Here is a 16,297-nt window from a genome sequence, read left to right on the forward strand (position 1 = left end):
TAAGAGCATTACCGCCACCTACCACCCTAATGGACCATAGATAGCCTACTAACACTCTCACTAGGGCTGAAGCTTCTCCCGGCCCTTCGTGTTCAGCTCCCCGTTTCCACTTTCAGTAGCCGTGGTCGTGGATGTATATATAAAACTAAACTTATAAACGTTTATTTAAACCTGTACTCAACAGATATCTCAATACTAAGGAAGTTACACTCCTACCTTTGAATTAAGAAGATTTTTAATTGTGAACTGCTGACCCTTTTCCATTATTTTATAAATCAAGTCATTCCCTTCAGAATTATTATATTCCATACAATACATTATAACATGCTCAACTGTTTCTTTAACACCACATACCTTACCTATAAATGCATTGTAGCCTACTGTTCAGCCTTCTATTACTAGTTATTTTCTCCTCATATCTATTCCCGCATGATGATGTTCCCTTGCCCACTACTAAAATAGCATATCCATTATGGATTAATAAGAAAAAGTATAGGCCTACCTTTATTTTGCTGGACTAAATATAAATGATGAATAATTTCTGTTATCATGTCTTGTCTTCTGATTTCTTCTCACTTAAAATAATGCTGAATTAGAACTTGAACATATAGCCTTTGGAATTTTAATCTAACTTATCCATCTTATTGCCATAATTATTGCAAACATCTCCCTAGAATACACTGATAGAAAGTTTGCTAACCTACAACTTTATACATACTTTTAACTTTGGAATAGTAAATGCTGCACCTGACCTGATTTTGGATTTTCAAAGCATCTGCCTAAAATCACTAGGCCTTTAACTCAATCTCATATACTCCGAGTCCATTACCAGAAACACTTCAGCTTCATATGGACCTTCCTTTTGTCTTCACTCTAATAAATATAGATCAACATCTGGATAGGGCATGATCCACATTGATGCTGGAGATAATGGAACTATTGAGGCAACTATAAATTCTTCCAGCTTCATATCTTTAACTAACTTACCCACAGTCTAACCAAAACTATTACACTTTCTTTTACCATATTCTAGTCTTCAACACCTTTTTTGGATGACTTGCATTCTGACCTTTTAGATTAACCCAATAAGATGCCATTAATAGTAGTCTTCTCTTCTGCAAAGGCATTTCACCCATCTCTACTTGAGCTGTAACTGGAGATTAATCTACTATCAAACCATACTCCAAGAAATCTAATTATACACATTCTAAATCTTGTTTATATAATTTTTAATTTGACATCCACATTATTATTTTAGTTTTTTTCTACTGAAAACTTGAAGCCACTTTTCCACCTCATTTGAAGCACTTTGCATTTTTTTAAAATATTTTTCCCTTTAAACCAAAGAGCCCCATCATCAGCAAATAGTGATTTACCCACAGATTCATGTATTCTATAAACATCATTGATCATAATGATAAATAATAGTGGACTGATTACACTGCCTTGAGGTGTACCATTCTCAATTTCTCCACTAGCAGAAATAGCATCACCAATCTTCACTCTAATTCTTCTTCCAATTAAAAACCTTTTAATCCAGTTATACAATTCTCCCTTCTTTCCCCTATACCCATAACTTAAACTTACCCATAATTAAAAGCCCTTCCTTCCATAGAATATATGCTTTTCTTTATCAAAGACAACAGCAATAACACTTTCCTTATTATAAAAACCCATCCTTTTATCTGTTTTTAAAGATTCTATTGAAACCAGGATTCCTCTACCATTCCTAAATCCACTTTGGTGAGAAAAAAAACTTCCCTTTTCCAAATAATATGACAATCTGTCAGTTATCATTCTCTCCATTACCTTGCATAAATGAGAAGTAAAAGCTATTGGACGATAATTAGTTGGAACACTTGGACCTTTCCCTGGCTTTTAAATAGGTATAATTAAAGGATTAGTTAACTTTCAAATGAAAATTACCCCAAGCTTTACTCACCCTTAAGCCGGTGTGTATGACTTTCTTCTTTCTGATGAACACAATCGGAGATATATTATTAAATATCCTGACACATCCAACATTTATAATGGCAGTGAGCGAGACCAATGAGTATGAAGCTGAAAAAACTGCATCCATCCACATCCACAAGTTTGGTCTTGTTTTAAAGAAGACACCCAGCAACATTGCTGAAGTGAAAGTCAAAATTAAAGTCTGAAAAAATTATGGAAGTTACTGTAAATCAAATGTACTTTACTAAGCATTTTTTATTTTAAATAAAATTAATATTTTATCAAATATATTTTACTCTAAAATTGCTATCAAATGAAAGCCATATGTTATGTTCCAAATTTGAAGTTGATATCACAAAAATTAAAGTTCCTATGAGATTTTGTTTAGGCGCTGTACCAAAAAATGGCCACCGGGTGTAACCGACATTCTATTGGTTTTTTTAAAGCAATCTTCTGTTACAAATTGATAAATTTCTGTCCAAATATCACTTCTATCACAAAACAGTTGGCAAATATGGAACCGTGAGACTCAGACCTTTGTCAAGATTAGAAAGGGTTTTGACTATAGAGTAGCTAAAATAAATATTGAACATGAAACCTGACACCACCCACTAGGGGCACTAAAAGAAATTAGCATTGTTTCCATGGTAAAACAACATCCGATTTCAAAACGGTTTTCACAGGCTGAATCTCGAATTTGTAAGCTTTCGAATGATACCTAATTTATGATGATTACTAAAATATGTGATATGAAAAAAGGCAATAAATAAAAAGAGTGCCAAGCTCTTAAAGGGATAGTTCACCCAAAAACGAAAATTCTGTCATCGTTTACTCACATTTATAAATTTCTTTGTACTGCTAAATGCAAAGGAAGATATCTTGAGGAAAGTTTGTAACCAGGCTGCTTTGGGCCACCATTGACTTCCATAGTAAGAAAAGAAAAAAAACTATGGAAGCCAATGGTGGCCTAAACCGGTTGCAAACTTTTAAAAAAATATATCTTCCTTTGTTTTTAACAGATCAAAGAAATTTATACAGGTTTGGAACAACCTTAATATGAGTAAATGATGACAGAATTTTCATTTTTGGGTGAACTATCCCTTTAAGATTTAAATTAAGATCTTAAATATACACTCCCCAGCCATTTTTCAACAAGGCGCTGGAAACATTCTTTAAAGATTTTGGTTCATATTGACATGAGAGTATCACGCTGTTGCTGCATATTTATCGGCTGCACATCCATGATGCAAATCTCTTGTTCCACATCCCAAAGGTGCTCTATTGGATTGAGATATGGTGACTGTGGAGGCCATTAGAGTATAGTGAACTTATTGTCATGTTCAAGAAACCCGTTTGAGCTTTGTGACATATCACACTATCCTGCTGAAAGTAACCATCAGAAGATGAGTACACTGTGGTCATAATGGATAGACATGGTCAGCAGCAATTCTCATGTTTGCTGTGTTTAAATAATGCTCAATTGGTACTAAGGGGCTCAAAGTGTGCCAAGAATATACCCACACCATTACAATGATATTAATCATATCATATAATAAAATATATTTATTGTTACTACTGTAAAGCTATATTAGGCCTAAACTATGCGATCTCATTCAATGCTTTCAGAATCTTTACTTTTTAAAATAATGTTGTTTCTGTATTTTTAAAATAAACATATTTTAATGACAGTATATTTATTGAACAAAAATAATTTTTTTGTTTATCAAAATAAACAGAAAATAGTACAAACATTGCTAAAGTGATTGTTTTGAACAAGTAATCCATCAATGTTCAATAAAACACACACACACACACACACACACATTATATATATATATATATATATATATATATATATATATATATATATATATATATATATATATATATATATCTGCAATCGTACTAGTAATGAAAAGCTCATTTCTCCGTGTGTGAGGTATCTGGTTAAAAAAAAAAGAAAAAAAAAAAAAAAGTGTGGGGTATCTGCAGGTCGGAGTAATTCTGAACGAAAGGTAATGGGCGTGCCGACCATGAGTGTACTGATTCATCTCACCTTTTACGCGCGACAATCGTAGTCTATCGCCTTAAACAATATTCATTTGGCTCGAGTCGATCGATGAGCCACGAGCCACATTTCGACAAGCGGTATACCAGCTCTAGTGAGTGTGGAGCAGGTCTTAACGCACAGATTACCTCAGTTTTCAGAGACTGTTTGGAGTTGCGAAGGCCAATGTGTTTCAAGACTATCTTTATCTTGTATTTATTGGTCGGTAAGTTAAAAGGTTTCTTAACTTAAAAGTGTCCTTTCTCTCTGTGTTACCTATTTGAAACTGTTTATCGTTTCTGTCGTTTTTAATGACATCAAACATCAGTTAACCAAACTGCCATAGGCCTACTCCTTCAAATTATCTTATTGTTGAAGCTTAATATTAGGAAGTTTCCTCAGCAAAATTCCTCAGCTGGGATTTAGTAGTAATTCCCTGCTGAAAAAAACAGCATATGCTGGTTAAGGTAGGTTTTGTAGCTGGCATGCTGGTTTATGCTGGTGAAGTGCTGGTCCTGGACCAGCATAAACCAGCTCAAACCAGCATACCAGGCCAGCTTCAAAACCTACCTTACCAGCATATGCTGTTTTTGTTTTTGTTTTTTTGATGACAACATGATTTCATACCAAGCTAACTGATTTTGCTGTTTGTGTTTCTCCAGGTGTGTTTGGTGCAGAGACAGATAATACTGAAACAGTGTCAGTTATGGTGGGAGATTCAGTCACTCTGGACACTGATATTGAAACAATTAAGAGAAATGATGACATATTGTGGATGTTTGGACCTGACAGTCCAGACACACTGATAGCTGAAATCATCAAATGGTCTTACATGTTCTCTGTATATGTAAATGGACAAGTGCCATTTAAAGACAGTCTGAAACTGGACCATCATACTGGATCGCTGACCATTAAGAACATCAGATATGAACACTCTGGAGTTTATAAATTAACTATTATCAACAACAGAAAGACTTCCCACAAGAGTTTCAGTGTTAAAGTCTATGGTGAGACATAAATATTTTAGATGTTCACAACTGTAATGATAATACATTTTATTATTTTTGAAAGTCACTGGATATGTAAATCTCTTTGATGGATTTTTTTCTGAGATCATTATGTTTATTGGTAACAATAAGGTTCCATTTATTAAAGGATTAGTCCACTTTGAAATAAAATTTTCCTGATAATTTACTCACCCCCATGTCATCCAAGATGTTCATGTCTTTCTTTCTTCAGTAAAAAAAAAAAAAAGGTTTTTGATGAAAACATTCCAGGATTATTCTCCTTATAGTGAACTTCAATGGCCTCCAAACGGTTGAAGTACAAAATTACAGTTTCAGTGCAGCTTCAAAGGGCTTTAAACGATACCAGACGAGGAATAAAGGGTCTTATTTAGAGAAACGATCTGTCATTTTCAGAAAAAATGTAAATGTATATGCTTTATATAAAGGCGATCATTTGTTTATATAAAGCATATACATTTACATTTTTTTACCTTCAACCGTTTGGAGGCCATTGAAGTCCACTATAAGGAGAATAATCCTGGAATGTTTTCATCAAAAACCTTAATTTCTTTTCGACTGAAGAAAGAAAGACATGAACATCTTGGATGACATGGGGGTGAGTAAATTAAAAGGAAAATTTTATTTGAAAGTGGACTAATCCTTAAACATTAGTTAGCTAAATGCATTTGTTAAAGGTGAACTAACAATGAAAAATACTTCTACTTTTAATTTGTTACTTATTTATTCTCTCATTCTTTTCCAGCTCCTCTGCCCACTCCCATCATTAGCAGTGTCTCTGTACAGAACTCGACAGCATCGGAAAGATCTCTAGGTCCAGCGTGTGCCTTGATGTGTTTTGTGAAGAATGTGACACGGGCGACGCTTTCCTTGTACAAAGGCGATGATTTAGTCTCCAGCGTCAGTGGTTCTGATTTAAGCAGCGACCTGTCTTTACCTCTGGATATGGAATATTATGATGAAAACACCTATAGCTGTGTGGTGAGCAATCCCTTCAGCAACCATACTACACTGCTTAACGTTACAGAGCTCTGCCAGCCACCTTCAGGTATGTCAGCAGTGTTTTATTCAGAACCTTTTCTTTTCTCTTACATGACTAACTCTTCTCAGTCTAGACTGTACTGTACTTTATTGTAACTATAAGCTTAGAAGAGACATTTGTACTGTTGTGCATGCTATTTAAAGGGTTACACTCTTAAAAATAAAGGTTCTTTATTGGCATTGATGGTTCCATGAAGAACCTTTAACATCCAATTATCCTTTCCATTCCAAACATTTAATTTCTTTTAGAGTATTAGTTCTTCACACTAAGAAAAAACAAGGTTCTTTGAACTGTTCACTGAAAGGTTCTCTGCAGAACCAGTAATGTTTCTTCAATGGCATCTCTATGAAAAACCCCTTTTGAAACCATTTTTTTTAAGAGAGCAGTTCACCCAAACATGAAAATTCTGTTATCATTTTCTCACCGTCATGCTATTCTTTACCCATATGATTGCGAAACACAAAAGAAGATATTTAAAAAATGTTTCAAGTATTATTGTCTGTACAATCCAGCTTATTTTTCAATGCAGAAATAAGCTATTTTTGAATGTGCGAGACTTCTAATTCATTAGCTGCTATAGGTAAATAACTAGAATAACAAAGCGCAGTAAATGTTAAAATTATGTGCACGGCAAACCAGCGTGTTTATGATTAGGATAATAAATTAAAATAATATGATAACAAATACCAGTTTGCAACATTAAAGGGTTAGTTCACCCAAAAATGAAAATAATGTCATTTATTACTCACTCTCATGCCGTTCCACACCTGTAAGACCTTTGTTAATCTTCAGAACACAAATGAAGATATTTTTGTTGAAATCCGATGGCTCAGTGAGGCCTGCATAGCCAGCAATGTCATTTCCTCTCTCAAGATCCATTAATGTACTAAAAACATAAATAAATCAGCTCATGTGAGTACAGTGGTTCAATATTAATATTATAAAGTGACGATAATTTTGTTGGTGCGCCAAAAAAACAAAATAACGACTTATATAGTGATGGCGGATTTCAAAACACTGCTTCGTGAAGCTTCAGAGCGTTATGAATCTTTTGTGTCGAATCATAATTTGGATTGCGTGTAAACTGCTGAAATTACGTGACTTTGGTGCTCCGAACCGCTGACCAAAAATATTCTCGTCGCTAAATAAAATATTAATGAATTTATATTGAAATTTTATATATATATATATATATATATATATATATATATATATATATATATATATATATATTCAATTGAAACACTGTACTCACATGAACTGATTTAGATATGTTTTTAGTACATTAATGGATCTCGAGAGAGGAAGTGTCATTGCTGGCTATGCAGGCCTCACTGAGCCATCGGATTTCAACAAAAATATCTTAATTTGTGTTCCGAAGATTAATGAAGGTCTTACGGGTGTGGAACGGCATGAAGGTGAGTAATAAATGACAACAATTTTCATTTTTGGGTGAACTAACCCTTTAAGGTGCATTACATTTTTGTTAGATGAAATAACTAGAAGCGAATGTCACCTGAAGCCTCACACATTCAGGGTACAAATGTCTGAGCCTGATCTTACATTAAATAAGGTGGATAATAGTTAATGTGTTTCAAAATTAAACTCCATTCGTTCATCAACACATGTATAGAACCCGATTTTTGAATTCTTCAAAAATCTTCTGTTGTGTTTTGCAGAAGAAAGAAAATCATATGAGTACAGAACAGCATGAGGGTGAGAAAATGGCAGAATTGCAATGGAGCAATGGTTTAATTCATATTTACTTTGGTGGACCTATTACTGTGCTTGACTTCAAGCTGTTTATCATTTCAGACAACATATTGCTCTACTGTTTGGTGATCCTGGTGCTGATTCCTGTAGCTCTCACAGTGACCATTGTAATATTTTGTGTCAGTCGAAAACATGGAAAAGCAGAACAAAAGAGTAAGTATCACATTCAGTAAACATCACTACCGTGTAAAAGTAAGATTTTATCAGTATAATACAGTATACAGTAAAACGGTAATATTGTGAAATATTATAATTTTTATTAACTGTTTTCTATTTTAATATATTATGTAATTTATTCCTGTGACGTAAAGCTGAATTTTCAGCATCATTACTCCAGTCTTCAGTGTCACATGATCCTTCACAAATCATTCTAATATGCTGATTTGATACTCAATAAACATTTCTGATTATTATCAATGTTTAAAACAGAAAATGCTTTGTAAAATGTTATTTTTTATCTTTTAACATTTGGTGTTTGTTTTAACCAGCTGATGAAAATTGCTAAAGAGAACTGTTAGGATGAAATACATAATGTTTGCGGAAAGACGGGATGAAGAGACTATATTATTGCACACACTGAAGCTCTCTGGTTGATTATGAACTGTGTTTTTAGTAGAATATTTAAAATGAAGTCTGTTCATGAGTGTTTTGTCATCATTACTCAGAATGTCCGTCCAGACATGATGAAAACGGTGGTCTGATGCAGACAGTTTCAGTTGATCTTAACTTATGTGCTTCCAATGCCACTGATTGAAGAGTTAAAGTGATGTGATTTGTTTTATTTCACTTTTGTGATGAGAAACTTGGAGATGTTTTAATCCTCATTGAAACAGATCAAATTCTTTGTTTGTAGATATTTTTTTATTAAGATTCTAGCAGTTTCAGTAGCTACTGTACTTCTGCTTTTGTTCTAAAGGAAAAACATATTTGTTTATACTTCTCAGTACCTATGTCTATATTTTCGTTGTAAGCTTGAGTTTGTTTTAAATAAATTATTATTTTTTTAAAAACATTTTGAGTTTTGTCATTTGATGACGTGATACCGTGACCTGCATGGAAGTGTGCTTCATTTTTACCTCTGAATTTGGATTCACAAAAGCAACATAACTTTGTATAACCTTGTAACCCGTTTCAGTCAATGGAATTCTGTTCTGTATTATATTTTGATAAATCACTGCTCTCTTGCCTATTGCTGAATCTGATTAATATTTACATTACAAATTAACCTTCAGACTGCCTGTCTTTGAACACCACTGCATTCATTTCAGTCATCATCTGATTTAGAAAAGAAAAAAAAAGAAAAGATTGAGTATCTGTGGATTAAACAGATTTTGTTGACCTATACATACTTGAGTTTATGCTACTGTACTAAGGTGCATAATGCAACCGTGTAGTATGCTCCCATATGGAAAAGTTTTGTTAAAAACATATGTGATTCTTATATGTTCCAACAGAATATTATAAGGGACATATATGCTGCAAAAACCGCATATACAAATTGCATAATATTTATGTATTTTCAATCCTATATGTCATATATGTCCCACATATAACTAAAGTCTTACAGATTTTCATGATGTAAAAACATAGGAAAATAATGCAAATTTAAGGCCTATGAATGTCCACCATATCTCTTAAGATGTGTATAAAACATAGTGCATCAGTATAAGGCTGTACTTCACTCATGCCCTCGCTCTTATCTTGTCCTAAGTGGAGCCCTACATATATTAATTACAAAATTAACATTTTAATTACAAAACTAATTAATTAGATTAACATTTTAACGTGGGATGACACTTGGTGACTTTAGTTGCATTAGCTCTGTGAACACAAAAATCATGGACATGATTCAGATATGTTAAAGGAACAGGAGAAAAAGTCACACTTGGCTCCTTCGCGGTTAAAAATGACTGCCATAGGAAATTAATGGGAAATACAAAAACATACAAAAACTCTGAGAATGTTTTGGTGGTACAAACTACAATTTTTTTTTTTTTTTTTTTTTTTTTAATTAACCAATTAGTAATGTACAAACAACATGGCATTATTAACACACTGTTGCATTACAAATTACAGAACAGGTGCATGAGAGAATACAATATAACATAAACAAAAATATATAAAAATAAATAATAATTAAATAACATCTAATAAAGGGGGCTAGGGTTTTTCTCTTAAATCATATTCTTCTATAATGGAGAAAAGCTTTATTGCATTTTTCTTTTTCATCACTTGGAGGGCTTTTATATAAGAAAAAAAAAAACTCATTATGAAATGCATAAAACATTGGTTTCACCTTCAAGTACTTGGATTTGTGTATATAAAATTTTCCCAGCATAAGAATGTTGTTAATCAGGAAGTCATCTTTGTTACTGTTCATTATAAGTCCATAAGTGATGTCCTTTAGAGTGAAGTTTCCAAGGTGAGGCACCTTTGGATAAAGCCAGTCATGAATATCAGACCATAAAGCCTCCACATACATACAATGAAAAAATAGATGATCTGTGGCTTCTATATCATCACAGAATATACATTTATTAGAATCAAACCCAAACCTAAGTCGTAGGAATTCACTGGATGGATATATCCCATTTAAAATTTTAAAAGGTACAAACTACAAATAAACCACTGTGCAGAAAAAAGTGCACAACAATGAAGGGGTCACGCTCTAAAATATCAAGAGTGCAAAACAGACACATCCACCCCACACTAGTGTGACTATAAAACAGAGCAAGTTTTTACAAATGGGAAATAATCAAGAAAATCAAGAATTCAGCCGCTCTGCAGGAATATGCACTATGCAAAAAACAGCAAGAAGTTTACACACGCACACAAATGAACTGGTGTGTCTGTAACAATTATGGTAACATTGAGCTTTTAAAGACTTTAAAAAGAGGTTGAAATCAGATCTGATTCTGGCCCAGATTAATTGATGCGTAACCCGGGTAACCTAAGAAAAGGAAAACAAATTCTAAAAGAAAAAGAGATTCATCCAATCACTGATTCGTGCTGCAATGAGAGACACCCCTAAGAGCCAATAGTAGCGGCGCATTCATAAGTCCCGCCCACTGGTCTCGCCGGCGCTGCTTTCAGCGTGAGCAGATGAGAGCGAGTCAGAGCAGATCAGCACAGACCAGACAGTTTCCCCAGAAAATCCATTGATATAACTGGAAATGTGAATGAGTGCACTGAAAGTGGAGCTTTTGAAGTCGACGCGTCAGCCTGAAGTGATGTCGTTGGAGACAGAGAAGAGAGAGAGACGGAGCGGATCCCAGAGTGTTGAAGCACTGTGAGTAATCTTCCTTGTGTGAATAAATATATGATTCTATTCTGCTTTAGGGAGTGAAATTCCAGATATTAATAATGTAAATGACATGTTGAAGTTTCTAAAATGATTAATTTCTGAGCCGTTTTGAGTAGGCCGCGTGCACACAGCGCGAGCTGAACTGATTAGCACATGGGGTAAAGCTAACACGAGTAAATGTGATAATTGTGTCATGAAATGATATAAAGAGTTATATATTAGTGTCGGTGTGTTTAATAACTGCCTATTAATGTTTAATTTGATTGTGTCAATTTGAGATATTCATATGATTTATGGAAATGTCTGAATCAAAAGTTAATTGTTGTGTTTTGCAAGGTCTTACTTTCTTTCCATGGGTGTGAACGTGATAATTAAAGTTTATTATGGTCAATAAACCGAAATATAACTTTCACTTTACAACTTTTAGCAATTTATAACTAAACCATCACTGATTAAACATAGTTACTAGCTTCTTATTGTTCAGTTTATTTAATTGAAGTACCTTACTACACTAAAAATATGGTTTTAATTAAAGCTGCAAGCAGCATTTACCGGGGTTCAAGCATTTAAGGCCTTTAAGCACATATGCGCAAACATATATATATTTATTTGCACTATCTGTGATAGTATCTGTAGTAATGATCTAAAAGAACAAATAAAGAAATAAAATGACAAACTATATTCTATGAAGTTGCAATAACATGCCTTGCAATAATGATAATATCAATAGCACATGCACAATACACACTGATTAGACTGTCAGGTCTGTGTCTTAACATGTCATTATAGTCAATGCAAAGTGCAATGATACAGTAATGCAATGAAATTAACATAAAACAAACACACCTGGCCCAGAGTAATACTTCCGTAGCTAATGCTAATTAGCTAATTTCTAACAAATTATGCCCACAATTGCATTATCAGAACTCGCCAAAGTAAACCATGAGCATCAACAATAAATACCAGATGAATATTGACACATATGTGAACTTACAATGAAACATAAACGCATTCTGTCGTCTTGTGTACAACACTGAAATGAGAACGTGTGGAAAACAACTTTGGTTCCTCTTTCTGACAACAGAGATTAACTTACCTGTATAATGAACTGTTCAAATGTGCATTCCCCTGAACAATATTCAGTATTTAGATGGTATAAACAATCCTTATTTGTGTAAAGCACTTAAAGCATGTATTCATATAACATTTTAACCGATGTAAGAAAAAAAGTTGAATTCACATGAAAGTTTTCTTATCCTGTGGCTCCCTCTATTGGACATAATTAGTATTACAGCCAATGTCAGTCAATGGGATTTATAAACATTGACAACATATAATTTGAAATGTTATTTTAATGATTTTACATTGCCTACATATGAATTTAAAAGCAAAACTATTGCCCAGTGTAATGTAAAATGTCACATGTGCTTACTTGAAGAAGGTCTGAGCATTTCCTGAGTAGTTATTAGCCACACACACACACACACACACACACACACACATTTATGTTTTACATTTAGATATTTTAAATAAATTACTGGTAACATTTTTTTTTCTAGTCTCCTAGTCATATATATATATATATATGATGGGTGACAAAATGTTTACTGCATCTTTTAGGTTTCACATTCCCCATAATGTCATAATGTGATTCAATTGCGAATACTAATTCTTCAATACATATTAAGTGAAGAATTTTGACAAAATGTGTGTAAATGTTATAATAGTGATTCTATAATGTCTAAATATGAATTATGGAACAGTTTTAGAGAGTAGTAAGACAAAATGACTATTTTGACCAGCAGAGGGCAGAAGGTGACCAGTCATTGGCTCACATTCATTTTAAAAGTCTATGTTCAATGGTTAAAAACATTTTTTTATTCTTATTTCATTAATTAAATGTGCTTACACAAACAATTTGTTGCAGATGTGGATATTTGGAATCAATGATATGTTAGAAAATGCTTATTCTATGTATCCCCTTTTAAAAATCATAATTTTTCAGGTCTAAATGTAATGTTATATAATTGCAAAAACAGATATCAAATGAACAAATGAAGTGGTAAACCTTGACAAAATGTGAATAGTAATGTTATTATAAGGATTTATATAGTTAACTAATATAACCTTGAACTATATTAGTGGCCTTGTACTGCCATCTATTGGCACCAAATTACAGTTTCAGGCAATTTAGTGAGGAAAAATATGTTTTTGAAAGGTTTTTGACAGTTATAGCGCCAGCTATTGCATGATCTCCACCACTTTTTTGGGGTGTCCTCAGAGTTTGCCCATACATACATGTGCCAATTTTGGTGAAAATATCTCATTTCGCTTTGAAGTTATAGACATTTATATATAAGAGAGCATAAAAAATGACCCATGAAAGACTTGTATTGGATTTTTTTGCCACTTCCTATCAAAATTTTGACATTTGGGCTTTTACATTTAGTAAACCAACTTAGGTTTCATGTTTCCTACGCTGGTTTCATCTCGATCGGACTAAAGGTTTCGAAGATATTTGCAAAAGTTTTTTAAGCGCTAAATCACAACATGGCACAAACCATAGGTCAAAACCTACCATATTTGGTATCGTTGGACTCGGCAAGGATTCAGGAGTCTTATGACATTACTCTCATGAAAATAAGTCAGACACATCCAAAGTTATATATATTTATATCTAAAACCATTAAAAACGTATGTGTTTTAAAGTTTTTTCACAATTATAGCGCCAGATATTGTCCGATTTACACGAAAATTGGCATACTTCTTTAGAGTCATATACGTCATGTGCTCACCTATTTTCGTGAAGTTCTGAGCTTTTGTTTAGGTTTTATAGGCTTTTGGGTATATTTAGCCACGCCCATTTTCTAAATGACCCAGTTATAGCGACCCAAAGGGCAAAGGTCAAAATTTTTTTTGATAATTATTGATCTAAAGACTCCATAAAATTGTCCTACACTGGTTTCGTTCCGATCGGGCAAAAAACCTAGGACTAGTTCGCAAAAGTAGGTTTTTCACATATTTGTGGATAATTAATGAACGATTTGATTGCCAGCATTGTTTCTTGAGGCAAATTTGTTCATCATGAGGAGATCTATCAAATGATATGCATATTGTGTGGTTTTATGACACACCACGTGATTACTGAGGCGTAAAACTCGTTAGCGCCAACTTGTGGCTGATTTCTTTCAAAATTCTTACAGACCTTTAGGACCATGAGTCGAATATGCCCATTGAGTTTCGTTCTGATCGACCTCCGTTAACCTTGTCTAATAGGTGCTCAAACTTCATTGGCCGATGGCGGCCATGTTTTTTGAGATACGCCAATGTCCTCATAGAATATCATGCCCTCTTGGACCAAGACACTGCATGCCGAATTTCAAGTCAATCGGTCCAACGGTTGCCTAGTTATAGCCATTTATGTGTTTTTTTTCAATTTATAACGCCACCTAGTGTCCAATCGACGGGATTTTTTTATCATGACCGAAGATTGAGCCTGTACACATGTCTTCCAAGTTTGGTGCAAATATCTCATTTCGTTCTGGAGTTATAGCCAGTTTAGTAAAAGTGGCTCCGCCCTTAACGTACGTTTTGGGGCCCCTTAGCAACCGTGAATCAAAATTTCAACTTTTTTTGATAATTATTGATATTTAGACTCCAGAGAACATTTCTGTACTGGTTTGGTTCCGATCGGGCGAAAAACCTAGGACTAGTTCGCAAAAGTAGGTTTTGGACATAATTCAAAATGGCGGGAAAACGCGACCTCGGAGAGCGAAACTGATCTTCTACACTTTTGACCGCCTTGACCCAAGGATTCCAAATATGTAATTTTTTTAATCTACGACAAACGGTTTAGGAGTTATGAGCCATTTTGCGCATTGGATTGCTGTAGCGCCACCTATTGGCCGATTTGGGTCATACTTTGTCAACCTCTCCTCGATTTTTGTACTATCATTTGACAAAGTTTCAAGTCTCTAGCATTTACGGTTTGGGCTGCACGATGCGTTTTACGGCGGAAGAAAAATAATAATAATAATTAAAGCTGCAAGCAGCATTTACCGGGGTTCAAGCATTCAAGACTTTTAAGCACAAATGCATAAAAATATATTTTAAAGTTTAAAAGATATTTAAGTTTTATTTAGCAAGCATATAATCACCTAAATCACAGAAGGAGCTGAGCATTTTCAGCCAAAATAGGAAATTTACCATTGAAAATATATGTATTTTAAAACTTTAACAGTTATAGCGCCACCTATTGGTCGATCTAAAAAAAAAATTGGCATGCTTCTTTAGAGTCATATGCTGCATGTGCTCACTTAATTTCGTGAAGTTCTGAGTTTTGGTTTAGGAATTATAGGCTTTTGAGAACATTTTGCCACGCCCATTTTATAAATGACCCTATTATAGCAATCGAAATGGTAAAGTTCAACTTTTTTTTGATAATTATTGATCTAGAGAGTCCATAGAATTGTCCTACACTGGTCTCGTTCCAATGGGGCGAAAAACCTAGGACTAGTTCGCAAAAGTAGGTTTTTCACATATTTGTGGATAATTAATGAACGATTTGATTGACAGCATTGGTTCTTGAGGCAAAGTTGTTCAGCATGAGAAGATCTATCAAATGATATGCATATTGTGTGGTTTTATGAAACACCACGTGATTGCCGAGGCGTAAAACTCGTTAGCGCCAACTTGTGGCCGATTTCTTTCAAAATTCTTACAGACCTCTAGGTCCATGAGTCGAACATGCCCATCGAGTTTCGTTCCGATCGACCTCCGTTAACCTTGTCTAATAGGTGCTCAAACTTCATTGGCCGATGGCGGCCATGTTTTTTGAGATACGCCAATGTCCTCATAGAATATCATGCCCCCTTGGACCAAGACACTGCATGCCGAATTTCAAGTCAATCGGACTAACGGTTGCATAGTTACAACCGTTTTTATGTTTTTTTCGCGTTATAGCGCCACCTAGTGTCCAATCGACGCGATTTTTTTTTATCGTGACCAAAGATTGAGCCCCTACACATGTCTTCCGAGTTTGGTGCAAATATGTCATTTCCTTCTCGAGTTATAGCCATTTTAGTAAAAGTGGCTCCTCCCACATTGCATGTTTTGGCGCCCCTTAGCGACTGTGAATCAAAATTTCAAAATTC

General features: G+C 34.2%; 1 protein-coding gene across 3 annotated transcripts; it reads left to right on the forward strand.

Moving 5' to 3' along the window:
* Positions 1 to 3,946: 3,946 nt before the first annotated feature.
* Positions 3,947 to 8,852, forward strand: zgc:113293 (uncharacterized protein LOC550593 homolog). Of its 3 annotated transcripts, none has more exons than XM_048179832.1 (5): positions 3,947 to 4,226; positions 4,663 to 5,007; positions 5,771 to 6,073; positions 7,883 to 7,993; positions 8,506 to 8,852. In XM_048179832.1, the coding sequence occupies exons 1-5, from the start codon at positions 4,073 to 4,075 to the stop codon at positions 8,592 to 8,594; spliced, it is 1,002 nt and encodes a 333-aa protein (XP_048035789.1). In that variant the 5' UTR covers positions 3,947 to 4,072; the 3' UTR covers positions 8,595 to 8,852. The 3 variants fall into 3 exon arrangements, with proteins under 3 accessions (XP_048035789.1, XP_048035791.1, XP_048035790.1); XM_048179834.1 differs by lacking the exon at positions 8,506 to 8,852 and adding an exon at positions 7,747 to 7,783; XM_048179833.1 differs by having other exon boundaries at positions 3,952 to 4,226; positions 8,329 to 8,852.
* The last annotated feature ends 7,445 nt before the right edge of the window (positions 8,853 to 16,297 follow it).

Source organism: Megalobrama amblycephala, unplaced genomic scaffold (genome assembly GCF_018812025.1).
Source record: "Megalobrama amblycephala isolate DHTTF-2021 unplaced genomic scaffold, ASM1881202v1 scaffold370, whole genome shotgun sequence".
NCBI lineage: Eukaryota > Metazoa > Chordata > Actinopteri > Cypriniformes > Xenocyprididae > Megalobrama > Megalobrama amblycephala.

Bases quoted from the DNA above. Each gene is read 5' to 3' on its own strand.
- zgc:113293 (XM_048179832.1), top strand. From the start codon at position 4,073: ATGAGCCACGAGCCACATTTCGACAAGCGGTATACCAGCTCTAGTGAG. The intron at 5,008-5,770 runs GTGAGACATAAA...ATTCTTTTCCAG, and splicing joins TTTCAGTGTTAAAGTCTATG to CTCCTCTGCCCACTCCCATC. The intron at 6,074-7,882 runs GTATGTCAGCAG...TTATCATTTCAG, and splicing joins GCTCTGCCAGCCACCTTCAG to ACAACATATTGCTCTACTGT.